We start from the raw sequence: 27,026 nt of genomic DNA, 5'->3' as shown, positions 1-27,026 counted from the left end.
ACAGAAAATCTCTAAAACTGTATTGGAGTACCGTCCTTCTCGAACTGTACGGTGACTTGCGAAGTATATCCCCCATACGTAGATATAGATGTTTGAACACACTAGTAAATAGATCAAAGTTCGATAAAGATCGGTGAGGAGTCACTTCGTTAACATGAACCTATGGGAAGTGTACTACTATATGTTAAATAGTTCTGCCGTCTGGTAAGTAATGTTACATAAGACAGTCGAGACAGGTAAGACATCAGAAGCAACCTAACAACGAAAGACCTTTGCTTGTCGCAAATAGTGACTTGGAATTAAGGAATGGGTTCCTGAAACTTTACGTGTGGAGCTCATAAATATGTGAACCGAAACGTGGTTGTCGGAAACAAGAGAATACGAAACTGGGAGCATTTTAAAAATGTTAAAATCGTGTGAACTGATGAAGTACCAACAAAGAGACAAGTTGTGGAACATCTTTACCAGAACAAGGAAATGGATAGTGCGACACGAATAACCCCCACCTCCGATTCTGTATATCACACTTTCAAACGTCTGATTCTTCAACAAATCAGTTAATGTGAAAGATTACAATGACATGAACACCCTTAGCCGCATACAGGCGTTGATATAAGTCAACAGGGACAGTTGAAAATGTGCACCCCGACCGGGACTCGAACCCAGGTTCTCCTGCTTACGTGGTAGACGCTCTATCCATATTTTTTTTAAATCTCGTTTTTTGTTCGTTTTTTTCGTTCGTTGCATCTTCTCGTGGTGGACTTCGCAAGACACCCGGTTCAGTTCGTCGTTGGTCCATTAACTCAGTTTATATTTATTACAGAGGGCAGCTAACCCTCTGACCGAACAAGCTGAGATACCGTGCCGGCATCCATCTGAGCCACCGAGGACACAGAGGATAGTGCGACTGCAGGGACTTATCTCTGGCACGCCTCCCGTGTGACCCACATTTGCAACTTATTGTCCCGCACTATATTCATAGTGCCCCTGCCCATCATACTCATTATTCGCGGCTTTACCGGCGATTCCCGTAAAAGTTCGGGCACTGATTGTGCACCCGCACAGAGGAAGGTGGTCAAACGACCGGTGAGCCTTATATATATATATATATATATATATATATATATATATATATATATATATATATATATGAAGATAGTATCTGTTCTTTCGGACATGTCCGAAAGAACATATACCATCTTCATATATATAATGTGAAAGATATTTGACGATAAGTATATAAGGAGCAGAAGCTTAAAATTACGTTTAAAGTTTGTTGTAAGTCTACAAATGCTCCCAGTCTCAAATACTGGTTTAATACAGTCTGGGTCATTTGGGCGTAGCGAGTTACAGTGCCTGAAGACATATACACAGTTTCTAACAGTAATACTTATTTATTGTGTTAACGGAAGATGATACGTTTGCAAGAGGTCGACGTGGGCTTTGACTAAACTGGTCAGTTAAATGCCGGATTCCGTTGGAACTAACGGGAATCAGAAACCCGCCTCCGAAATTGTTCAGATACGTAATATCAAAATTTCACACACTGGATAAAGCAATGAAGCCTTCGTAAATAATTTACCATTGTTACCGGTCTTACGTTAATTATTTAAATGAAAGGGGGCACGGATTATCGGACTATGGAATAGACACAAATAAAGAAAAGAAAACTGCAGGTTATGCACAAGTGACAGAAAACCGTTAATGAAGATAGAAAAGAACCAATTGGATTATACATTAAACGCTTATGGGAAGGCCAAAGAGAAATATGAAAGACAAAAATGAAAGTTAGCAGCTCTGAGGAACTTTATCACATTTACATTCACCTGTGGTGCGGTAGCAGTTGCATGGATCAAGTCATCTGAAACGGATGTTAATCAAACAGGCAACAAATTAACTGCATACACTTGGCACTGCAAGAGCAATCTTGCGGAAACGCGTGGACACAATTCTCTACTAAGACGCCCACTTGCAAATCGGTCAAGGGAATTAATGATATCATTGTTACAGAACTGAAAAAAATCATGTTTCTCCATGAAATCCTTTCGGGATTACGAACGCTTACGCAAACCTGTGTCCTATTAAGCACTTACCAAACTAAAAATCGGCTTCATAGTTCAAAGGCAGCATCCGCGCCCCACGATGTCTGATATCAGTGTCCAGGCTATGACGGGTACAGTCAATCTCAACACAGAGTCAGAAAATCTGCACCTCTCCAGATACGACACCAGGGCGTCGAAAAACGCCGCTTCTCTATCCTCCTGAGTGTTCCACGGAAAATCAACCGCCCTAAAAATGTTCATCAGGCACACACAATGTGTAAATAGCGGTCGGCCAATGAAACGAAGGTAGCTCGACTCTTCGGGTCCTTCCCCTAGGAATGTTTTTGAAAACATTGAACAGAAAGTTTCCACGCAAGAAGATAGAGAGACAAAAAGAGCGAGAGAGAGATATTATTACGTGCACGCCGCCTCCTAGCCTTGAGAAATAACTTTGGCAGGGCAAGGATTGAGTTCCTCGCTTCAAACTACTCCGTGCGTGACCAATCCATTGTCTCCACAATGAAAGACAGAAACTTGCAAGTAGATGCCGCTTTGTCACTTCCAGCCTACATGAAAACAGTTCTCAGATTTGTAACCTACAAATTTTCCCAACACACAAGAGGATGGCGTTTCCTGAACTGGTAGACAACACAGTGATGCTTCAAGGTCAGCCTCTGTGAGCTTAATTGGCGTCTGTACTTTGAAGCCTCCATCCCGACAAAATTCCTAAATGCAAGCTAAATGAGCTACCTCTTGTGAAGGGACACAAAAGAAACAAATCAGCGCAATTCGCGGCTGGATTATGGTTACCGCAGAGTAGCATTTTCTCATGCCATGTGGGGTAAAGAATATAGAATAAAGTTGTAGGGATCTCCCTCCCCCTCCCCCTCGCCCCCGTCCCAAGACAAAGTCCGAATCTCGCTACCATATAGATTAAACTACCACAAGGGGGCTCGTCATGATTAAAAAAATAGCTCATACTTTCTCTCTGCCAGGAAGTACATGCAAATTACAGTCGGAAGATGATATGTGGGAGATGCTAGCTACTGATCTTATCAGTTACAATGAGGTAACAAAAGTCATGGTTTAGGGATGTGCACATATACACAAGGCGGTAGTATCGCGTACATAAGATATACGAGGACAGTGAATTGGCGAAGATGTCATTTGCACTCATGTGATTCGAGCGAAAATGTTTCCGACGTGATTATGGCCGCACGACGGGAATTAACAGACTTTGAGCGTGGAATGGTAGTTGGAGCTAGACTCTACATCTACATTTATACTCCGCAAGCCACCCAACGGTGTGTGGCGGAGGGCACTTTACGTGCCACTGTCATTACCTCCCTTTTCTGTTCCAGTCGCGTATGGTTCGCGGGAAGAACGACTGTCTGAAAGCCTCCGTGCGCGCTCTAATCTCTCTGATTTTACATTCGTGATCTCCTCGGCAGGTGTAAGTAGGGGGAAACAATATATTCGATACCTCATCCAGAAATGCACCCTCTCGAAACCTGGCGAGCAAGCTACACAGCGATGCAGAGCGCCTCTCTTGCAGAGTCTGCCAACTGAGTTTGCTAAACATCTCCGTAATGCTATCACGGTTACCAAATAACTCTGTGACGAAACGCGCCGCTCTTCTTTGGATCTTCTCTATCTCCTCCGTCAACCCGATCTGGTACGGATCCCACACTGATGAGCAATATTCAAGTATAGGTCGAACGAGTGTTTTGTAAGCCACCTCCTTTGTTGATGGACTACATTTTCTAAGGACTCTCCCAATGAATCTCAACCCGGTACCCGCCTTACCAACAATTAATTTTATATGATCATTCCACTTCAAATCGTTCCGCACGCATACTCCCAGATATTTTACAGAAGTAACTGCTACCAGTGTTTGTTCCGCTATCATATAATCATACAATAAAGGATCCTTCTTTCTATGTATTCGCAATACATTACATTTGTCTATGTTAAGGGTCAGTTGCCACTCCCTGCACCAAGTGCCTATCCGCTGCAGATCTTCCTGCATTTCGCTACAATTTTCTAATGCTGCAACTTCTCTGTATACTAAAGCATCATCCGCGAAAAGCCGCATGGAACTTCCGACACTATCTACTAGGTCATTTATATATATTGTGAAAAGCAATGGTCCCATAACACTCCCCTGTGGCACGCCAGAGGTTACTTTAACGTCTGTAGACGTTTTACATTAAGAACAACATGCTGTGTTCTGTTTGCTAAAAACTCTTCAATCCAGCCACACAGCTGGTCTGATATTCCGTAGGCTCTTACTTTGTTTATCAGGCGACAGTACGGAATTGTATCGAACGCCTTCCGGAAGTCAAGGAAAATAGCATCTACCTGGGAGTCTGTATCTAATATTTTCTGGGTCTCATGAACAAATAAAGCGAGTTGGGTTTCACACGGTCACTGTTTCCGGAATCCATGTTGATTCCTACAGAGTAGATTCTGGGTTTCCAAAAACGACATGATACTCGAGCAAAAAACATGTTCTAAAATTCTACAACAGATCGACGTCAGAGATATAGGTCTATAGTTTTGCGCATCTGCTCGACGACCCTTCTTGAAGACTGGGACTACCTGTGCTCTTTTCCAATCATTTGGAACCTTCCGTTCCTCTAGAGGCTTGCGGTACACGGCTGTTAGAAGGGGGGCAAGTTCTTTCGTGTACTCTGTGTAGAATCGAATTGGTATCCCGTCAGATCCAGTGGACTTTCCTCTGTTGAGTGATTCCAGCTGCTTTTCTATTCCTTGGACACTTATTTCGATGTCAGCCATTTTTTCGTTTGTGAGAGGATTTAGAGAAGGAACTGCAGTGCGGTCTTCCTCTGTGAAAGAGCTTTCGAAAAAGGTGTTTAGTATTTCAGCTTTACGCGTGTCATCCTCTGTTTCAATGCCATCATAATCCCGGAGTGTCTGGATATGCTGTTTCGAGCCACTTACTGATTTAACGTAGGACCAGAACTTCCTAGGATTTTCTGTCAAGTCGGTACACAGAATTTTCCTTTCGAATTCACTGAACGCTTCACGCATAGCCCTCCTTACGCTAACTTTGACATCGTTTAGGTTCTGTTTGTCTGAGAGGTTTTGGCTACGATTAAACTTGGAGTGAAGCTCTCTTTGCTTTCGCAGTAGTTTTCTAACTTTGTTGTTGAACCACGGTGGGTTTTTCCCGTCCCTCACAGTTTTACTCGGCACGTACCTGTCTAAAACACATTTTACAATTGCCTTAACCTTTTTCCATAAACACTCAACATTGTCAGTGTCGGAACAGAAATTTTCGTTTTGATCTGTTAGGTAGTCTGAAATCTGCCTTCTATTACTCTTGCTAAACAGATAAACCTTCCACCCTTTTTTTATATTCCTATTAACTTCTATATTCAGGGGTGCTGCAACGGCCTTATGATCACTGATTCCATGTTCTGCACTTACAGAGTCGAAAAGTTCGGGTCTGTTTGTTATCAGTAGGTCCAAGATGTCATCTCCACGAGTCGGTTCTCTGTTTAATTGTTCGAGGTAATTTTCGGATAGTGCACTCACAAGGGAACCTCCCCATCGCACCCCCCTCAGATTTAGTTATAAATTGACACAGTGGATAGGCCTTGAAAAACTGAACACAGATCAATCGAGAAAACAGGAAGAAGTTGTGTGGAACTATGAAAAAATAAGCGAAATATACAAACTGAGTAGTCCATTTGCAAGATAGGCAACATCAAGGACAATTTGAGCAGAGGAGCGCCGTGGTCCCGTGGTTAGAGTGAGCAGCTGCGGAACGAGAGGTCCTTGGTTCGAATCATCCCTCGAGTGAAAATTTTACTTCCTTTATTTTCGCAAAGTTACGATCTGTCCGTTCATTCATTGACGTCTCTGTTCACTGTAATTAGTTTAGTGTCTGTGTTTTGCGATCGAACCGCAAAACCGTGTGATTGGTAGACGAAAGGACGTGCCTCTCCGATGGGAACAGAAAAAACTTGATCGCATGGTCATAGGTCAACCGATTCCTCCACAGGAAAACACGTCTGATATATTCTATAAGACACTGGTGACGGCATGTGCGTCACATGACTGGAATATGTTGTCGACCCACCTAACTTGCACACCTGGCGAATGGGTAAAAAGATTCTTCTACCTTGCCCGATTTAGGTTTTCTTGTGGATGTGATAATCACTCCCCAAAAAGTGATGAAAACATAAGAGTTTGTCACATAAACTGCAACAAATGAATGCAACAGTTTCACAGTCGCACAGTTTTCGCTGTGCTGTGTCAAAACATATGTTTTTTACGTTTTCAAATGTTTCCATGTGTAGACCGTCAAATCCTGCATATGTCCAAGCAAATCTGAACATGTCCTGGAATTTGGAAGAGTGAAGTTGATTATGTGTGAGTGCGTGAACTTTGATAATTGTCTGAAAATAAAAAAAATTAAATTTTTCACTCGAGAGAAGACTTGAACCAAGGACCTCTCGTTGCGCAGCTGCTCACGCTAACCACGGGACCACGGCGCTCGTAAGTTCAGATTCGCCTTGATGTTGCATACCTTGCACATGGACTACTCAGTTTGTATATTTTGCTTATTTTTTTCATAGTTCCACACAACTTCTTCCTGTTTTCTCGATTGATCTGTATTCAGTTTTTCAAGGCCTATCCCTGTGCCATCTTATAACTAAATCTGAGGGGGGTGCGATGGGGAGGTTCCCTTGTCAGTATAATGTCACTCGATGGTCTGTCCCTACCACCCGTCCTAAACATCTGAGTGTCCCAGTCTATATCTGTTAAATTGAAATCTTCACCTAAGACTATAATATGCTGAGAAAATTTATGTGAAATGTATTCCAAATTTTCTCTCAGTTGTTCTGCCACTAATGCTGCTGAGTCGGGAGGTCGGTAAAAGGAGCCAATTATCAACCTAGCTCGGTTGTTGAGTGTAACCTCCATGGGACATTCCATTTCGGAAATCGTTAGAGATTTGATATTCTAAGACCCACATTGTCAAGAGAGTGCCGAGAATATCAAATTTCAGGCATTACCTGTCGCCACTGACAACGCAATGGTAGACGGCATTCACTTAATGAACGAGAGCAGTGGCGTTTATGTAGAGTTGTCAGTGCTAACGGACAAGCAGCACTGCGTGAAATAACCGCAGAAATCAATATGGAACGTACGACGAAAGTGTCTACTAGGACAGTGCGACGAAATCTGGCGTTAATCGGCTATGGCCCAGACGACCGACGCGAGTACTTTTGCCGACACCCCGTGACTTCGCCTCCAGCGAACCATATCGGTTGGATCCTAGACCACTGGAAAACCGTGGGCTGGTCAGGTGAGTCCCGATTTCAGTTGGTAACAGCTGATGGTAGGTATCGAATGTGGCACGGATCCGTCGAAGCCATGGACCCAAGTTGTCAAAACGGTTGGTGGTGGCTGCGCAATGGTGTGAGCTGTGTTTACACGGAATGGATAGGACCCTCTGGTCTAACTAAACCGATCATTGGCTGGAAACGGTTATGTTCGGCTACTTGAGGTCCCCATTTACAGTCGTTGATGGGCCTTATATTCCCACACAACGGTGGAAGTTTTGTGGATGACAATGCGCAATGTCACCGATTCACAATTGTTCGCGATTGGTTTGAAGAACATTCTGGACAGTTTAAGTGAATGTTTCGGCCAGCCGGGTCACCCGGCATGAATCCAAGAGATATACTAGACAGGTGAGTTCGTGCACGACATCCTGTATCGGCAACACTTTCGCTGTAGAGGCAACATAGCTCAGTATTTCTGCAGTGGACTCCCAATGACTTGTTGAGTGCATGCCACGTCGAGTTGCTGCACTAGGCGTTGCAAAAGAAGCCCGACACGATGTTAGGAGGTACCCCATGACTTCTATCACCTCAGTATACTTCTGTTACTTCCTTTTATCAGAGTGACGGAAACTGGTCTCACATGTAACTAGTCAGCCAGACCACTGGCGGAAGCGATTCACTCTTAATGATTAGATTATACCAGCATTATAAATTTTTAAACTTGATCAGTAATTATATGAAATACTGAAAATCAAATTTCTGTTGCCCCTCTAAACCATTAGAGACGCAGTCTGCAACTGGTATCTTGCACCGTGAACCATTAACCGGTTACCCGTTTAGTAATGTAGAAGTGGAGAGGTATTCTGGATCAGTTAAACTGTCATTGGATGAAGCAGCGCAGAAGAATATGTCAGAAACAAACAGAAACTGGGAAAATTCATCGGCAATGCATTTACTATTAAGTAAAATGTCATTTGAGTTACTAATCTATGTTCTTAGTTAAAAGTATGGCTACGTGTTTGCCTTCCATCTACCTAATTGTTTTCTTGGTTTCTTTCTGTCACTCTTTCTCTCCCCTCTCTCACTATACATCAAGTACCTAATTCAATGCTCATGAGTGCGTAGTGGTTGCAAATCTCTAGACAAACTTTGTTTGCGTATTATGATAGAATAGAAAATTGAGTGCTCACATCTCTTGCGTTTGTTCCAGTAATTTCCTGTTATTTGTTTTCTCACAGCTGAGTACCTGCATCTAGGCTATTCCCGTGTATAGATCTCACAGACGCAAATTCTGTGAAAAGAATGATATGTCCAACGTTACTGTGCAGAATGTATCTTGTACGCAGAATTACAAATGGGACCAGACTAATTATGACAAGCATCGCTCATAAGATCGCCGAACTGAGTGACTTTTTTCCAGACACTACATCCAATGATAGATTTGTTAGTAACACCTTCATCAGAATCCTGTAACTTATTTGAAACACCCAATTCTTGATGCTGCTTTGGTATCTTTTTTTTCTATATCCATACCTACTCTCACAGGAGGACAAGACAAAAATCAAACGTACATGAGACTCATCACGTTATGTCATGCATGTCATGTGTGTTTTAGGGTTTTATTTTGAAATGCTTCTTTATTTGTAATTGAAAGGCTGAAAAGCAACACCATAGCGTTTAATTTATGTGAAAATGATGATAATCAGTTACCTAATGTTGTTTTGTAATGTTTAATTATAACTGTACTGCGCAGTGCCCCGTAAACAGAATTACGCCACACCAGACACGTCGTCCGGCCGTAAATACTTACAAGTTAGTGATACCCTTGCAAACCAGGGATGGGCCGCCAGTCACTGGTAACAGGAATATAGGAAAAAAGATACCAAATCAGTATTAAGAATTGGCTGTGAAAGACGCTGGAGTGTATGTGAACTAAGGAAGTGATAGTTTGATGTCAGTCACTAGGATCTGACTTAGGCAGAAAGCGGATGGATTAGAGCCTTTCATTGAGCTACGACGGCTACAGTAGTTGTAACTGGTCGAATGGATAAATCTAAGGGAGATCGGGTTGATTACAACTGCGATGGGAACGGTTATGGAGTGATTGTGTATGAGGGGTGTTACGTATGCAGACTGAGGTTGTTCCAGCAGACCAGGCTTTTCAAGGATTGTAGATACAATGTAGTGCTGGAAACCGGGCTGAACAGTTGTGGTAACATTTCAAGCTAGTCAGAACACGAATGGATACGGAATGATAGGCCAATTAGTGATGTACTAATAGATTCGTTGTGTTCCAGGAAGTACCGGCTGATGTTACGCTGCTGTCTGGGCTCGCTGGCTGCAAGCGATCTCCTGTTATCAGTTTTCGCTGTCATAAGCAACACTTCCAACCTCAGTCATCCCATACTTAGATGGGTAAGTCCATTTTTATGAGAACTCTGTTATGATGAAGCGACGTGAGATGCTTCCTAACCGGCCGCGGTAGCCAAGCGGTTCTAGGTGCTTCAGTCCGGAACCACGCTGCTGCTACGGTCGCAGGTTCGAATCCTGCCTCGGGCATGGACGTGTGTGATGTCCTTAGGTTAGTTAGGTTTACGTAGTTCTAAGTCTAGGGGACTGTTCACCTCAGATGTTAAGTCCCGTAGTGCTTAGAGCCATTTGAACCATTTTATGCTTTCTAGCGAAGAATTCATTGCACGGTACTTAACACCTCTGAAAGGGAAAACATATGTGCTTGACCGAGATACAATGTCCGACTCCTATCTATTGCCTTGATTGTCCTATTTAGCAATCCGCTCACGTTTCACAGACTATTCAAAGAAATAGTTCCACTATCCCATATCTGAGGATTTTTTATATGGTTTTGCATAAAGTCATTGGTGTTTAAAATCCCATTAGGAACTGGGGAGGGTCCCAGTTGAATGTCACTCTGGACAACAGATAATAGGCAAAATTTAATGTCTATTGCAAAGCAGATCGTCAGTCTGAACTGTTGCTATGAGGTTAACTTCGTGCTATTAGGTTTTGTGCTTCTCTATGATATTTGTAAAGTTTATTGCGTCTAAGTTTTTGAAATGAGTTTCTGCCTGAGGAACTTCGGGTTTAATCTGGATTAGAGAGGCTTACTGCAGTACATTGGTTCCGTTTTTGAAAGTACGGTTATCCACTGATGGCTGGCTGGGCCTGTCGTAGCTTCATCAGATCCCCGTTGGCCGTCACTTTTCGGAGTTCCCGTAGGGCCTTCAAAACTACCGTAGCGGTCTCAGGGCACACTCAGTGCCCGCTCCGCCCCTATGGACAATAGGACAGTCTCTTGCTTCATGCCGTTGCCCTCCTCCCACGAGTGGACGAAACGTTGGGCTTTTGGCAGGTAGGAGGACTTATAAAGACTGGAATAACGGAGCAGTTATACCAATATTCAAGAAAAGTAATAGAAAATAATGCGAAAGATATCGGGAATCACACTGATGAGTCATTGTATCTTTGAGAAAGCTTTGGAAACTCGAATTTGGACAAAAACAGGAGAAAGTACTAGAGAAAACCAACATGGCTTCAGAGCAGGAAGGTCTGCAATAGGTCTAATTTTCACCGAAAGACATGTACAGAAATATCAGTATTAAAATGGAACAGCTCTGCTAATCGCCTTCCTGTACTCTGAAAAAGGACATGATTACGTAGAATCAAGGTATGGAAGTCTCTGGAGAACAGAGGGGTAAACACCTGTACGAAGGGTAAGACCAATGCACAATATGAGTGCCAGCTGTGTTAAACTGGGAGAAGAGAGATCAAATTGGCTGAAACAGAAGAACGGTTTGAGACAGTGGAAGTCCACATTCACCATTCGTCCTCATTGTGGTGATGGATGAGATAAGGAACGTAGAGGCTCAAGTAATCGGCGAAGGAAATAGGAAACAATAGTGTTTACAAATGATTTGATGATTTGGGGAAACACAGAAGAGGAAGAGGAGGGACGAATAACACAAGGATACGGGAATTATTGTATTTCTGTAAGTAAATGTAACATGATGATTACAATCAAGAATAAGAGAGAGTCACATCTGGAATAATAACTGGTGGGGAACAACTGACGTCGGAGGAGAGTTTCAAATATCCGGGGAGATTAATATATGACAATGGAAGATGCTACAGAGAAATAAGTAACAGGGGGGAAGCTAGCAGGAAGATTACAAGAGAATGTTAGAGGTGTGATATGGAACAAGGACGTCCCTCAAAACAGCAGAACAATTATATATCGAGTGTCGAGTGTACTACATTGACGGAGAAAATCGCATCACCAAGGGCGAGTTTTGAGACATAAACATAAGTTGGTGGGCGTGTTCCTACATCTGAAAGATGACGTCTTTCAGATTTTGGGCCAGTTGCCTAAGAGTGGAGAAAGTAGCGCCGTTATGAGGATGCAAATCAGGTTTCATTTAAATACACGCAGTAAAATTCGTGAGATTCAGTTATCTTTTAGATTTTAGATGATGGGTTGATGTCAGTTAAGAATTCCTTTATGTTGACAATGATGCCATTATCAACACTTTACTGAATTTGAACGATGTCGTGTAATAGGGCTACGAGAAGATGGAAGTCACTTATGCGATAATGCAGCAAGACTTGGCAAGAATGTAGCCACTTTACACGAGTGCCGGCAGCGGTGCTCATGAGAACGTGCGGTCGCAAGAAGATCGAGCTTCGGACGACCATGTGGCACTACCACTGTGTTCGGCGTATGGCTCTGAGCAACGTAATGCGACTGCACAACAATTTGAATAGCAGTTGGCAGCACAGTGAAACGACGAACGGTTACAAATCGGTTGCTTCAAGGACAGCTCCGAGCCAGACGCCCAGTACCGTGCATTCTCCTGACCCCTGACCACCACCATTTGCGACTTAAGTGGTGTCAAGCGAGAGCTCATTGAAGGGCAGGGTGGAGGTCTGCTGTGTTTTCTGATGAAAACTGGTTCTGCGTCGGTGGCAGTGATGCCGTGTGTTGTTTAGGAGAACAGCAGTTGTGGGTCTGGAATCAACCTGTCTGCGTGCTAGACACACTAGACTTACACCTGGAGTTACGGTCTGGGGTGCGATTTCGTCTAACAGCAGGAACACTCTCATGGCTATACCACGCACCCTGACCGCAAATTTGTACGTCAGTCTGGTGATTCGATCTGTTGTGCTGCGATTCATGAGGAGCATTCCATGAAGTGTTTTCCAACAGGATAACGCTCGCTCACATACCGCTGTTGTAACCCAACATGCTGTCCAGAGTGTCTACATATTCCTCTAGCTGCGACATAGTCACTTATATGAACAGTGATTCAGTACTGTCAAATGTTTTTTTTATTACAGTCTTTGATCACAATATCAATTCTTTTGACGATGACCGGTTTCAGTCAGTGATGACCATCCTCAGTTCTTTTTTAAACCATGTCTTAAAGTGATAAGGCCGTAATGGCATCGTCAAAAATATAAATATACTCTGCACAGCACCGTCACGTCGATCTAAAATAAGATGTAGAATAGGCCACATCGTCCACACAGTCAATTTTGCAAAATTGACTGTGTGGACGATGTGGTCTATCCTACACCTTATTTTAGATGCTGTTTAATTTTGGTTTTTATTTTAGTTCAAAGCACGAAGATGATAGATACTTTACTGAAAGAGATCACACGTTGCTGTTAATCATTTTCTATTTCCAATGGTCTAAGACTATTGTCAGATTATGAACCACCACACACACAAAAAATATTGACGTACAATATTATAAAAAAATATAATGTGAGGCTTTCTTGGATTTTTGTACCAAACACGTCTACCCAGCGATTATTTTCAACTGTTGCTCGATGAAGGTAATTTGCCAAGCATTAATTTTCCTTTCAAATAACAACATTACTGAAAATCTACATATTCCTCATTTGGATTTATATCCATCAGACAGGGAGCACAAAAGTGGCGATCAACAATGTCGCTCGAGTATGAGGACATGCATGCACTTGTATTACTGTTCACGTACAGCTATGTACAAACTGTCTATTATTTTATTTTTGTAAAAATCTTCTAATCGCTGTGAACTTGAAAGTTCCGCATATTCTCAGACCGGTTGTTACTGTAGCCTGGAATGATAATTTTGTGCGTATAGTGCTGCTAAGTATTTAAAAAAGAAAGACGTGATTGCCGGGAAAATGCGCGTGTGATTTTAGACGACTGACTTCGATTGCTAATTATCTCTGGTTCGAAGGCAATTGAGTCATTCTGGTTAAGTACGGTGACCTACTGTCATCACATGTCTTGAATGATAAAACAGAGCACATTTGTATAAGTTCATATATAATGAACTTCGTCTACGAAATCTCTAAACTTTGCAATAAAGATGTTAATTTTTTTAATAAACCAAAAGACGGCCGCAGCCAGTACTACCAACATCGCATTCCAATCCTTCAACAGCTCCTGGTAGAGACATCGGCCGACTTTGCTGTGCACAGTGAGTTGCTACTAACGTGGTTTTTCCCACAAGCCACCGTGTTCCTTGCATCACCGCCATGGACCGCTAATTTAGCATCAGAAGTGGCATCAGCAGAGGTGCTCCTGGTATCTATACAACCTTAGATATTTTTTCATCCCGTTGTGCTTTTACATGTTATGTCGAGAACACTCATTCTCTGCTAGCATCTATACAACCTTAGATTTTTTTTCTCATCCAGTTGTCCTTTTCCATGTTATGTCGAAAACAGACTTATTCGCTGCCGGCTGATTCGCCACGGCAGCAGAGTCGTCCCAGTTGGCTGCTGCCAAACCTATCAACATCACATTCCGAGGCTCAACGATTCCTGACTAGGGACACTGGCTGACTTTGCTATACAGAATGAGTTGCAGCTAAAGCGGTTTTATCTTCATACCAGCTTTTTCCTTGTGCCACTGCCACTTCAAATGGTTCAAATGGCTCTGAGCACTATGGGACTTAACATCTGAGGTCATCAGCCCCAAGAACTTAGAACTACTTAAACCTAACTAACCTAAGGACATCACACACATCCATGTCCGAGGCAGGATTCGAACCTGCGGCCGTAGCGGTCGCGCGGTTCCAGACTGAAGCGCCTACAACCGCTCGGCCACAATGGCCGGCGCCACTGTCACTGACTGCTAATTTGGCATCAGAAGTGACATTAGCAGAGGTGCTACTACGCTCGTCAGCAATGCAAGTGAGACACAGCACGTGCCGTTTACAATCATTCATGGGCTCGTGGTATCTATTCTACCAAGCATTTCTCCTCGTCTTAGTGTCCTGTTCCCCGTTATGTCGAGTATAGACTCACTCCCTGCAGGCTGCTTCCCCAAGGCAGGCTGAGTCGATACTGCCTACTCAGGAAGGTCACATCAGCTGGTTGCTGCCAGCGCTACCAACATCACATTCCGATGCCCAACGTTTCCCGACTAGGGGCACAGGCGGACTTCATTATATAGAATTAGTTGCCGCTAAAGCAGTTTTGTCTTCACGCCAACATTTTCCTTATATCACCGCCATGTACCGCTAATTTGGAATCAGAAATGGCACTAGCAGAGGTATTACTGTCTTCAGCAATGCAACTGAGAGGCAGCATGAAGGAGTTTTGGCTAGAGCGGTTTTGCCTTCACGCCAGCCGTGGACCACTAATTTGCATGTGTATTTTATAGGCGCACGCGGGCTCCTGATATCTGTTTGTCCTTTTTTCTGGTCCCGTTGTCCTGCTGCTTGTTATATCGAGTACAGACTCAATCAGTGCTCGTTTTTTCACCACGGCATGCTGTGCTGCCACTGCCTACTCAGCACGGTTGCCCCAGCCGGCTTCTGCCAACACTACCAACGATCACATTCTGGTGCCTCAAAAATTCCTGATTAGGGACGCTGGCCGACTTTGCTGTACAGAATGAATTGTTGCTAAAACGGTTTTATCTTCACAGCTGCATTTTTCTTGCGTCACTGCCATTGACCGCTAATTTGGCATCTGAATTGGCATTAGCCGAGGTGTTACTGTCATCAGAAATGTAACTGGGAGGTAGCGTGTGCATTTTATAACCTATCGTAGGGTCTTGGTGTATATTCTTCCTTGGATTTTTCCTTGTCGCATTGTTGGCTCTGAGCACTATGGGACTTAACATCTGACATCATCAGTCCCCTAGAACTTAGAACTACTTAAACCTAACTAACCTAAGGAAATCACACACATCCATGCCCGAGGCAGGATTCGAACCTGCGACCGTAGAGGTCGCGCAGTTCCAGACTGAAGCGCCTAGAACCGCTCAGCCGATTATAGACCTAGTTTTGGTCGTTGTCGTTATTTTTCATACAGCACACAAATGTAATCCACAGCTATATGTTTCTGGAGTCAGGTTTCCAACATCTGGCTGTTTGTGTCCTAGCTTTCAAGCATACGCAGTTAAAAGTGCAAGCAATAGTCATAAAATAAAACAAATAAAGCTTTTAAGGTTTAATGCCCTCGTCTTACTTTAAAAGCGAGAACACCTAATTCTCTGTTTCGCTTCTCCATACACTGCCCATTCACCAGAGTGCTCCTTTCCTGTTGTTGTAACTCCGGTCACATCTGGTCATGTCACATCAGCTGCCCTCTCGTGCACTAGCTTGTTCTGTAAACAAGTGTACAGGTTATTGGCTGGGAAGCGGCCAAGCGACGAGTCAATAATACCGGCTGTGTGTACACAAAGTAGCTTGCAAGGACATGGGGCACCGAGCACTGGTGTGTAGTGTATGATACAGGAAGGGACATTTCGCAAGTCAATTCAGGGAGAATACATGGTTGAGGCGAGAAAGGCCGTGGTTGTCGGGGAAGTATAAGTCACTGCAGACAGAAGCGATTTTAGGTATAGTTTGTTCAAATGCGAGTGAATTCCTAAGGGACCAAATTGCTGAGGTCATCGGTCCCTAGACTTACACACTACTTAAACTAACTCACACTAAGAACAACATACACACACCCATGCCCGAAAGAGGACTCGAACCTTCGGTGGCAGAGGTAGGTATAGTTTGTTGTGAATAGTGTTTACATGTAAACTAGGAATTTTTGAGTTCTCCAAGAATCTACACTAGTAGATTATGTGGTTTGACATCCAGAGTGCCTCATTTGTGTGCAAGGTTTTCCTCTTCTTTTTCCGTTTCTGCGTTACACGCCTACTACTTATTGTGTTTTTTAGTAAGACAGATGTAAACCGTGGTACAGCGCTCCCAAAGTGGAACATAGCTAAGTGTCGCAACGGCGTCATTGGTTTAGTGAATTCTGTCTTTGTAGTACGCGAACTGGTTCAACGCAGCGTAGCAAGGTGTCGGGATTCCACGGCGAGCATGATAACCGGAAATTCACCTGGGATACTGAAGTTCAAGTCTTAGAAGGAGTTGCATTCATGTAAGAGGGTTGTGTAATAGCATAGAGGAGACATTCAGCTGCAGTTAAAGGGTGGGATGATACAATATGTTGAACTAGATAAGATGTCTATTTACAAGGAATGTATAAGGTTCTAATGGGTTCAGTGGAACGTTAACATTTTAATTTAGCCTGATAAGATGTTGATACATTGCAAAGTGTGATAGGATACCTTGTTTAAAAAAGACAGATACAAAGATGTTAAGATTAAGTATTAGAGTGAATGAAGGCAGATGATGAGTAGGAGTGAATACATAGTTTAGTAATGTGGCAGGACGGCTACGGATCTACAAACTCCTATTTGTGCGAGGTGGTTGGCACTGATGCCAAATGGGCTGGGCGAAGCTAAGGACGTTACGCCGTGAGCAGTGACTGTTAATAAGAAGAAGAGAAAAAATTTGTATATAATGAGTGCGGGAAAATTAAACGTAAATACAAAAGATTCATGCCATTATAGCAAGTTCCACAGTTCAGGAGCAGACTGGAATCCGGAGGATCTAATTACTCCCAAGAGGGGAGAAACTGTAGTGGCTTCAGCTCGAGCGGGCCACAGGTTGGCTATCACTTATGAATTCCACTGGTAGGCACTCTACATCCTGCATTCTGGAAGCTGCCTTACAACAGGACGGCTTGCCCAACTTAGAACGTATGGGGCAGTGCTTTTCAGGTGGACGTGACATTAAGTGAGGCTTTTTGTCACAACAGCGCCGCCTGAATGCGTATATCTGGGTCTGTAGCCTAGGGTAATATTACTTGCACTGGGGACCTGTCTGTTGTCACCTAAGTTTTGACCTGGCCGGTCCTGGCATCAGACAGGGCTTCTGACGTGACTAGTGCTGGTGCGAGCTTCTCACGTGATTACCACCACCAGTGCCACGCTGCGCTTCCGACGCGGCCCTTACACTCCAACTCAGCGCCGATGCATTTCACGCCCCAGCCGCCCGCTTCCAACGTCCACATCGGCTACGAGGTACAGTCAAGGACCTGCTAGCGCCAGCAAGCCTGATGCACTCGGGCGTCAGGCCGGGTGCAATCCACTGGAGCCAACATGCACACTCCAGTGCCTAGCACTCCGTCCTCTCCGCAGAGCCTGGGTTCGTCCGATGCCACACCGAGTCCGATTTCCAACCTCCCGGCCTGCCGACAGCACTCGCTATTGGCTGCTTCTCCTTAGGGGACTGAGATGACACCTCCTTCTCAGCAAGGCTATCCCAGCCGGCTGCTGCCAACAATGCAGTTATCGCTATCCGACACCTCAATAGTTCCTCACTACTGGCTCTGGCAGACTTCGCTATATAGAATGAGCTGCCAATAAAACTTGGTTACCGTCTTAGATTATTCTCTGCCTTCGCCATCGCCACCAACTCGGAATTACCCATTCACTGAGGTCATACCGATACTCGACATACTGACAACTTGGTGACCATGCTGCTATCCTTGGGTGACTGTGTAGCAGTCAGCAACACGGACCGCTACAGCGCCGCCGCAAAATCCAAGCTGAAACGTGACGCGTCCATTACGGCACAGAGATGCACACGTGTTATATCGCCGAAGTACCTTTCGCTCTGCAGTGCCACAGAAAAAAGGTATACAGTTCCAACAAAAAAAAAAAAAAAAAAAAAAAAAAAAAAAAAAAAAAAAAAAAAGGTTGGTGTCGTAAGTTGTCAGCTACAATAGTTAAAAACCGCTTGCTTACCGTAGACTGGATTTACTTTGACCGCCATCGTTACTTTGACCACTTATACACAAACATTTTTACAGTTCTCTGCTGGCTATCATTTGGATGTTTAGTATATATTATTTGGTGGTAAAGTTCCATGAATATACAATAAATGGCGCAATGTAGTACCGATTTTCTTGCGCAACTGTTAGCGAACCTGTTACAGTTTATAATTTAGTTCGAGAAGTGTGTTAAAATCAGGTTGTGCAAAAGCCACCGATATCATTCAATTGCAAAGCGATCGGTACTTTCAATTATATCGTGTATATTATTCGATTAATTCTCAGAATAGACCACTGATTAATTTTTTGTTCACATTGATATGTCTGTCACTATATTACGATTTCTGAGGTCATGTGCGTGATTTCCCTGTTTCGGGGTTACATTGACCAGTGGTCATTGTTACTCCAGGTAAACAGAGACACAATTTAGTGAACATTGTTGATGCCAGTGACAATGTGAAACTGAAGAATACATACATTAACCATCGGTACTTGGACGAAGGCTCATTCGTAATTGGTGATGTGCCTACAACTAAGAAAAACGAATGTCAGTCATATCTTCTAACTTCAAGCTGCTGTGGTTCAGGCAGTGATTCAGGTCTAACATAGAAATAATGAATAAAGTTTCTTTCGCCACAAGTTCTAGATACTGTCTCCATAAATGAAGAACAGACCATTTTAATTCTAACTGCATGGGATTTTCTGATACGAGGATTCATGTCGAAGATGGCTGACATTGAAGGTATTACGCTCAGCTAAAATTGGAGCTATGTGTGTGGTACTCCATCATAGTATCTTTCATTATATTTATAATTTTGATAATGGATCAAACTGAGTGATTTATCTACCATACTAGTTTTCTTCTTTTACGAGGCTTAATAAAGCACTTAAGAAAACTTTAGATCAATGTTTTTATTTTTGAGTGCTCAAAGTTTCAATGTATTTTCAAAGTACTGACCACAAATAGAATGGTAGCTAACAATTGTGGTGGAAGTATAGGCAGGTAAATGTATCCCCAGATCTATGATAACTTCGATCACCTACATTTTCTCCGTCACTTGCTCTGCGTTTTAGAAAATGTATTGCACTAATTAGTATGTAATCCTTTCATACTAGCTTCTATGTTCACTGACATAAATATCACAAAAGTTATAAAACGATCACGATAATCACATATGAATCTGAAAATTGCTCCAAGTGTACCAAGTTTCAAACCAGACCTCGAGGTATATTTACTCATTCCAGATGTATCAGCGGAGGCCTTTCTTAGTTATCTCAGTCTGCAGGCTATATAGAAGCCATGTCTCCTGTTGTTAGTATTTCACAAATTACATAACAAGTTTCTGTATATCCATCCTTGGGAATGACGATAGGCTAGACTTTGGCCATTCACATATTTAATAAAATGAAACAACTGTAGCCATCGATTGCATGTTATTGTATTGTATTGATATTGATATTGTATTGTATTGATATTTGATGATTTGTATTCCAACCAGTTTCGGTGACTTAATACACCACCGTCATGCCTTAACTGACGTTGATGGGGTGAACTCCAATCCTATACATAATTCAGTCAATGGCCTACATCTATGAACTGGCTTCCATAGTATACTGTAAAAGTGATGTGAAATCTGCAACCATGGTTCCATAGAATACTGTAAAAGCGATGTTGTGTCTAGAGCCATGGTTTCCATAGAATAGTGTAAAAGTAATGTTGTGTCTCCATCCATGGTTCCGCAGAATAGCGTAAAAAGGATGTTGTGCCTGCAACCAGGGTTCTACAGAATCCTGTAAAAGTTATGTTGTGTCTGCAACAGTGGTTCCGCAGAATGCTGTAAAAGTTATGTTGTGTCTGTCTATGGTTCCACAGAATACTGTAAAAACGATCTTGTGTCTGCAACCATGGTTCTCTAAAATAGTGTAACTATTGTTGCAGACATAACATCTCTTTCACAGTATTCTACAGAAGTCAGTTCATAGCTGTTGGCCACTGGTGGGATCGTGTATACGACTTAAGTTCACCCCTTCAGTGCAAGTTGAGGCATAAAGATAGCGTACTGGCCCCTGTGGCTGATTGCAGTACAATAAAATAACATCAAAGCGTAGGCTGCAGGTGTTTCATTTCATTACGTTGCCTGCAGCTGCAGTGGAGGAATATAAAGCCGAGTGTGTGCTTTTGTCAGAACCTGGGCGCCGCGATGTGCGGCTCGGTGCCGCTGATGGAGTTCGCGGGCGCGCTGGCGAACGCGCTGACGCTGGGGCTGGTGGCGCTGGACCGCTACCGCAGCCTGCTGCTGGCCGCCGGGCCGGGCCGCTGGGAGCCCGCCGCGCCCGCCTGCTCCACCTGCCTCGCCATCATCTGGGTCGTCGCCTTCGGTCAGTCGCTAACTGCTCTGCAAACATTAACTCTACCTCTCCGGCGTCGGTCTCTTGTTGAACTATCCAAAGCTCGATGCCGGGTTCCTCGACTCTGGGAAGGCGTTCGTTGCGGCCAGTTGCGCCATTGGGCTGAAGGGTTCCTACACTGAAGAGCCATCAACTGGTACACCTGCACAATATCGTGTAGAGCCCCCGCGAACACGCAGAAGTGCCGCAGCGTGCCATGGACTCGACAAATGTCTGAAGTACTGCTGGGGGGTATTTACACCATGAATCCTACTTGTCTGTCCATAAATACGTAAGAGTACGAGAGGGTCCCACAAGGATCCATCTTAGGGCCATTGCTTTTTCTTGTGTACATTAATGATCTCTCATCAGTTACACTGCCAGAAGCAGAGTTCGTTTTGTTTTCAGATGACACAAGTATTGCAATAAATAGTATGTCGAGTGTAGTTCTAGAAAGATCTGCTAATGATATTTTCACGGATATTAATAAATGATTTAAAGCCAACTCACTGACATTAAACTTCGAAAAGACTCATTATATGCAGTTCAGAACCTGTAAGAGGTTTCCACCCAGCATATGCATAAAGTATGAAGAAGAGCAGATAGAAGAGGTCGACAGTCTCAAATTCCTGGGATTACAACTTGATAACAAATTCAGTTGGGAGGAGCACACCACAGAACTGCAGAAACGACTTAACAAATCTGTATTTGCGATTCGAGTGTTGGCATACATAGACGACATAAAAATGAAAAAGCTTGCATACTTTGCCTACTTTCATTCCATAATGTCCTATGGTATAATATTTTGGGGCAACTCTTCAAGTCAAACAAAAGTTTTCAGAGTCCAAAAGCGTGTAATACGTATTATTTGTTGAGTAAATTCACGGACGTCCTGTAGAAACCTCTTCAAAGAACTGGATATACTAACTACTGCCTCTCAGTATATTTACTCCTTAATGAAATTTGTCCTAAATAATATATCTCTTTTTCCAACAAACAGCTCAGTTCATACGTACAATACCAGGAACAAAAATGATCTGCACAAAGCACTTACTTTAGTTCAAAAAGGGGTCTACTACTCAGAAACACTCATCTTCAATAATTTGCAAGCTAACATAAAAAATTTAGTTACAAATAAAGATCAGTTTAAAAGGAGCCTGAAAGACTTACTAGTGGCCAACTCCTTCTACTCCATTGACGAATTTTTTAATAGAAACAAATGATCTATTGTGTATATTCATACTATTAGTATTTTTATTTCAGCTTTAAAAAAAATTGACATGTTCCACATCCACGAGGATCTCCTCAGCACGGATCTATGGAACGAAAAACTAATCTAATCTAATCTAATCTAGGGTGGATGTCTCTTCTGAACAGCACGTTGCAAGACATCCCAGATATGCCCAATAATATTCATGTCTGGGGAGTTTAGTGGCCAGAAGAAGTGTTTAAGCTCAGAAGAGTGTTCCTGAAGCCACTCTTCAGGTATTCTGAACGTGTGGGGTCCCGCATTGTCCTGCTAGAATTGTCCAAATCCGCCGGAATGCACAATGGGCGTGAATTCATGCAGGTGATCAGACAGGATTCTTACATTTGTGTCATCTGTCGGAGCCGTATATAACTGCGCATGACCCACATCATCACGGAGTCTCCATCAGCTTGAACAGCCTCTGCTGACATGCAAGGTCCATGGATTCATGAGGTTGTCTTCATACCTGTACACGTCCATCCGCTTGATACAATTTGAAACGAGACTTGTCCGAGCAGGCAACATGTTTCCTCATCAACAGTCCAGTGTCGGTGTTGACGGGCCCAGGCGAGGCATAAAGTTGTGGGTCATGCAGTCATTAAGGGTACACGAGTGGGAATTCGGCTCCGAAAGACGATATTGATTATGTTTCTTTGAATGGTTCGCACGATGATACTTGTTGATGGCTCAGCACTGAAATCTGCAGGAATTTTCGGAAGGGCTGCACTTCTATCATGTTGAACGATTAGTTCAGTCGTCGTTGGTCCCGTTCTTGAAGGATTTTTTTCCGATCGCAGCGAAGTCGGAGATTTGATGTTTTACCGGATTCCGATATTCACGGTACACTCGTGAAATGATCGTACGTGGAAATCCGTAATTCATCGGTACCCCGAAGATACTGTGTTCCATCACTCGTGCGCCGACTATAGCACCACGTTCAAACTCACTTACATCTTGACGACCTGCCATTCTAGCAGCAGTAACCGATGTAACTACTGCGCCAGACACTTCTCGTCTTATATAGGCGTTGCCGACTGTAGCGCTGTTTTCTGCCTGTTTACATATTTCTGTATTTGAATACATATGCCTGTAGCAGTTTCTTTGGCGCTTCCGTTTGACAAACGGAACACATCGCATCACTCTCAATGGAGACAAATCTTCAGACGTGAAAGTAACTTCGGGAGGAGCCCAAGGAAGTATTAGAGGACCATTTCTTTTCACAATGTGTCTAAACGAGCTACAGTCCGATCAAAATTACTTGGTAGTTGACGTCTGTCACTTGCCGCTACAGTGTTGCCTCTTCTGCTGTCGGCTACCACTCGGCTATAGGCGACATACGAACACGGAGGGTAACTTCGCAAATGATGTTCAATGCGTAACGCGGAACGATGTTGAAAGCGGGCGCCGCGAGGTATGACGGAAGTGCGACATACTCTACCGACAGCTGGTTTTAAGCGACCGATAACTGAATTACGTCAGACGCAGGGTTTTGTGGCCCCGAATTTAAACTCATGTCCTAACCTAACCACAACTCGTGATCTGCAGTGTATCCGAGAAAAGGGCGATCAGCAATCTGCGACAGAACTAAAATCGCGACTGCTTTTTTCGCCGCGTTTAACGCTAACTTCTAAGAGCAAACTGAAGAGAGAAAAATTTCAAAATACGTTTGTTTGCATAACCAGGTTCAGCAGCAAAATTTCAGTTTCAGCGGTAAAAGCGAACTGTTATTGCTCGCTGTCACTGATTACCTGAAACTATCCTCACTCTGTCATCGCATTACCGACAGATGAGCAGTCCTGGCTGGCACTTGGTTGCAGATTATAGGCGACAGAAGCAGACTCCAAACGAAAGAAAAATGATAGGAACAAAAATAAAAGCAAATAAAAAAGTCAGTGCCATGATGAAAATGATGCGGTAAAGTATTAGAAATAAAAACCAATTAACCGAATAAAAATGATACGAAGCCTATTCAGAAAGTAAGGTCCGATCGGTGTCACAAAGTGGAAACCACTGTCAAAATCAAAAATGTCTTATTTGTAACAGTTGCCGGCCGGAGTGGCCGAGCGGTTCTAGGCGCTACAGTCTGGAACCGCACGACCGCTGCGGTCGCAGGTTCGAATCCTGCCTTAGGCATGGGTGTTTTTGATGTCCTTAGGTTAGTTAGGTTTAAGTAGTCGTAAGTTCTAGGGGACTGATGACCACAGCAGTTAAGTCCCATAGTGCTCAGAGCCATTTGAACCATTTTTGTAACAGTTAGCTGCACCTTCCAGCTACCTCTCTACATAGTCACCGAAACGATTTAGACATCTGTCGCAGCGTTGTACCAACTTTCCAGTGCCCTCGTCATACAAGCAAGCCGCCTGTGCTTCCTGCCAATTCTCTTCTCTGATCTACAGCTCGTTGTCTGTGCCAGAACATTGTCTTCATAACTAGAGGTTCACGTGAGCAGAGATGAAACTCAGGGAGAGTCAATTGTGGGCTGTATGTGGCTGAGCAAACACTTCGCATCGAAAACGCTGCATGAGCATCTTCATTGCCCCTTCAGAGAGCGGCCGAGAATTGTCATGCAGAAGGAAACGCATGGCACCTATGTTAAGCAGGCTGCATGGCCTCGGGCGAAATATCACACCAGGCCCTCGTACTTGGCGGGAGACACTATTGTTCTAAACATTTTTACGTGCACACTGTGCGCTCAGAACTGAAAAGAGCGACGTGACACCATCGACGGGCGTACTAGAGACACTGCCCAACATATCTGGGCAAAGCTTCATCGGATTTTCACTGTGGTTTCCATTTCGTGACCGATCGGATCTTACTTTCCGAACAGCCCTCGTAATTACAGTCTTTTGATTAGAAAAATGGTTCAAATGGCTCTGAGCACTATGCGACTTAACTTCTGAGGTCATCAGTCGCCTAGAACTTAGAACTAATTAAACCTAACTAACCTAAGGACATCACACACATCCATGCTCGAGGCAGGATTCGAACGTGCGACCGTAGCGGTCGCTCGGCTCCAGAGTGTAGCGCCCAGAACCGCACGGCCACTCCGGCCGGCTTTTGATTAGATATAGAAAAAAAAATCACCAGACGAAATTCGAACCTTCGACCTTCTATGCGTCAGATTTACACGCTAAGCACTATGCTTTGCCATTACACTGCTAATAGTTGTCATATTTGTGACTGTCGTCTTCAGGTCGCAATGATTAATTGACAGCCTTCAAAAATTCAGCTTCACACACTGTGGCACGAAGCGTTCCTAATGTAAGCCGTTCTCTGTGTTTATAATAGCTGTATAAATGACGCTGAATCGCGTCTTGTACGGAACAATCCGGCAGTATTTGGCTAGTGCTGTGTATGAAACGTGGGCATTTCGGTGTGAGTGTGTGTGTGCGTGCGTGTGTGTGTGTGTGTTTTGTTTTTAGTCTGGTTATAATACTTGATGAAATACGAAATAAAAGGACCAGACCGAGGATTCGGAATCCAAAGACATCAAGAAAGAAAGCCGGACTAGGAATTGGAAGTGAACTACTTGTTGTGGTAGTCTGGCAGCAGCGAACGGTTCGGGCGTGACTTGAGCGCTCTGATTGCGGGAAACCAGCAACAGCGCGTGAAGTGTTAACTATCAACTAATTTTAATTTAGTCAGTAACGTCGAAAGTTCGATGAGGCTTTTCGTGGATGATGCTACCGTATAAACAGAAGTCGCAACGCTAGAAAACTGTAGCAGAATGCAGGAAGACCGATAGAAGATCGACCTTTTATGTAGGCATTGACAACTTGTAAGGTACTGCGCATAAAGAGGCAGAAATATCACTTATTGTATGATAACACGATTCCAGAGCGATCACTGGAAGCAATCACATCCATAAATTAACTAGGAATATGGGCACTGAACGATTTAAAGTGGAACGAACTAGTTGGACGTAAGGCAGATGCCAGACTCAGATTCATTGGAAGAATCCTCAGGAAATGTTCTCCAACCACACTCTTCTGAGTCCTCCTACCTATATTTCGCGAAAAGATCATGACGACAAAATTGTAGAGATCCGAGCCCACACGGAGGCTTGCCAGCAATGGTTCTTCCCGCGAACCATTAGCGTCCGGGACAGGAAAAGAGGGAGGACACTGGTACACAAAGTACCCTCCGCCAAACGCCGTAATGTGGCTTGCGGAATATAAGCACAGGTGTAGAAGCTTTCTAGTATTGTTAGAAATTTGTCCCACCGAAATAAAGGGCAAAATTTAGGAGTTTGTCATTTTTTGCACAGTGGTAATCTAACAGAAGTACAAGACTTAATTTCCCTGTACATCATCGACAAGAAACAAAGGAATTATGTTTGTAGAATCGTTATGTGGCTGGAAATAGGTTAGTATGCGCAGGAGGTACACGCATTTTTCACAAGCATCCATGAGAGTTCAACTACCTTACAAAAACCGCTCCAAAAGCATTACACATTTCGTGACAGGATATTGCCCGTATATTGTGTGTTTAGGTAGAATTAACATGATCAGGACACAGACGTGCAACTATGGATTGAAAGGCATATCTGAACATACTCTGGTTGAATGTGACAACATATGGAATTTACGCAGGGAGTAGACATGAGATCGCATACTCTGTAACGCAGAAAAGCTTCTACTGCCTGGTATTCTCGTGAGTAATACATCCTAAATCAAACCAGATTAATTCAAAATACAACAGATTTCGGACAACAAAATGAAAAGAGCAATTGAAATAGCTCAAGAGGAATTACAGACCAGCAAGTTCCACCGGCAGCTGCGGATGCAGAAACAGCACTGGAAGTTACGACAACATTAGGGGCAAGAGGTAATAACCTCCCAACGCTGTGAGTACTCAGGTGTCTATGAAAGATCAGTCACAAAAGAG

The 27,026-nt window shown here is 43.5% G+C and overlaps 1 protein-coding gene across 1 annotated transcript in view; it reads left to right on the top strand.

Moving 5' to 3' along the window:
* Positions 1-27,026, top strand: part of LOC126235275 (gastrin/cholecystokinin type B receptor-like) — a 118,788-nt gene that overhangs the window by 75,457 nt on the left and 16,305 nt on the right. The window contains exons 6-7 of the mRNA XM_049944004.1: positions 9,661-9,778; positions 20,689-20,881. Of these exons, the coding sequence (XP_049799961.1) occupies positions 9,661-9,778; positions 20,689-20,881 (311 nt within the window). The remainder of the gene's footprint in view (positions 1-9,660; positions 9,779-20,688; positions 20,882-27,026) is intronic.

Source organism: Schistocerca nitens, chromosome 2 (assembly GCF_023898315.1).
Source record: "Schistocerca nitens isolate TAMUIC-IGC-003100 chromosome 2, iqSchNite1.1, whole genome shotgun sequence".
Lineage (NCBI taxonomy): Eukaryota > Metazoa > Arthropoda > Insecta > Orthoptera > Acrididae > Schistocerca > Schistocerca nitens.
The sequence above is the reverse complement of the archived record's forward strand: the minus strand, read 5'-3'. Positions and strand labels throughout refer to the sequence as shown.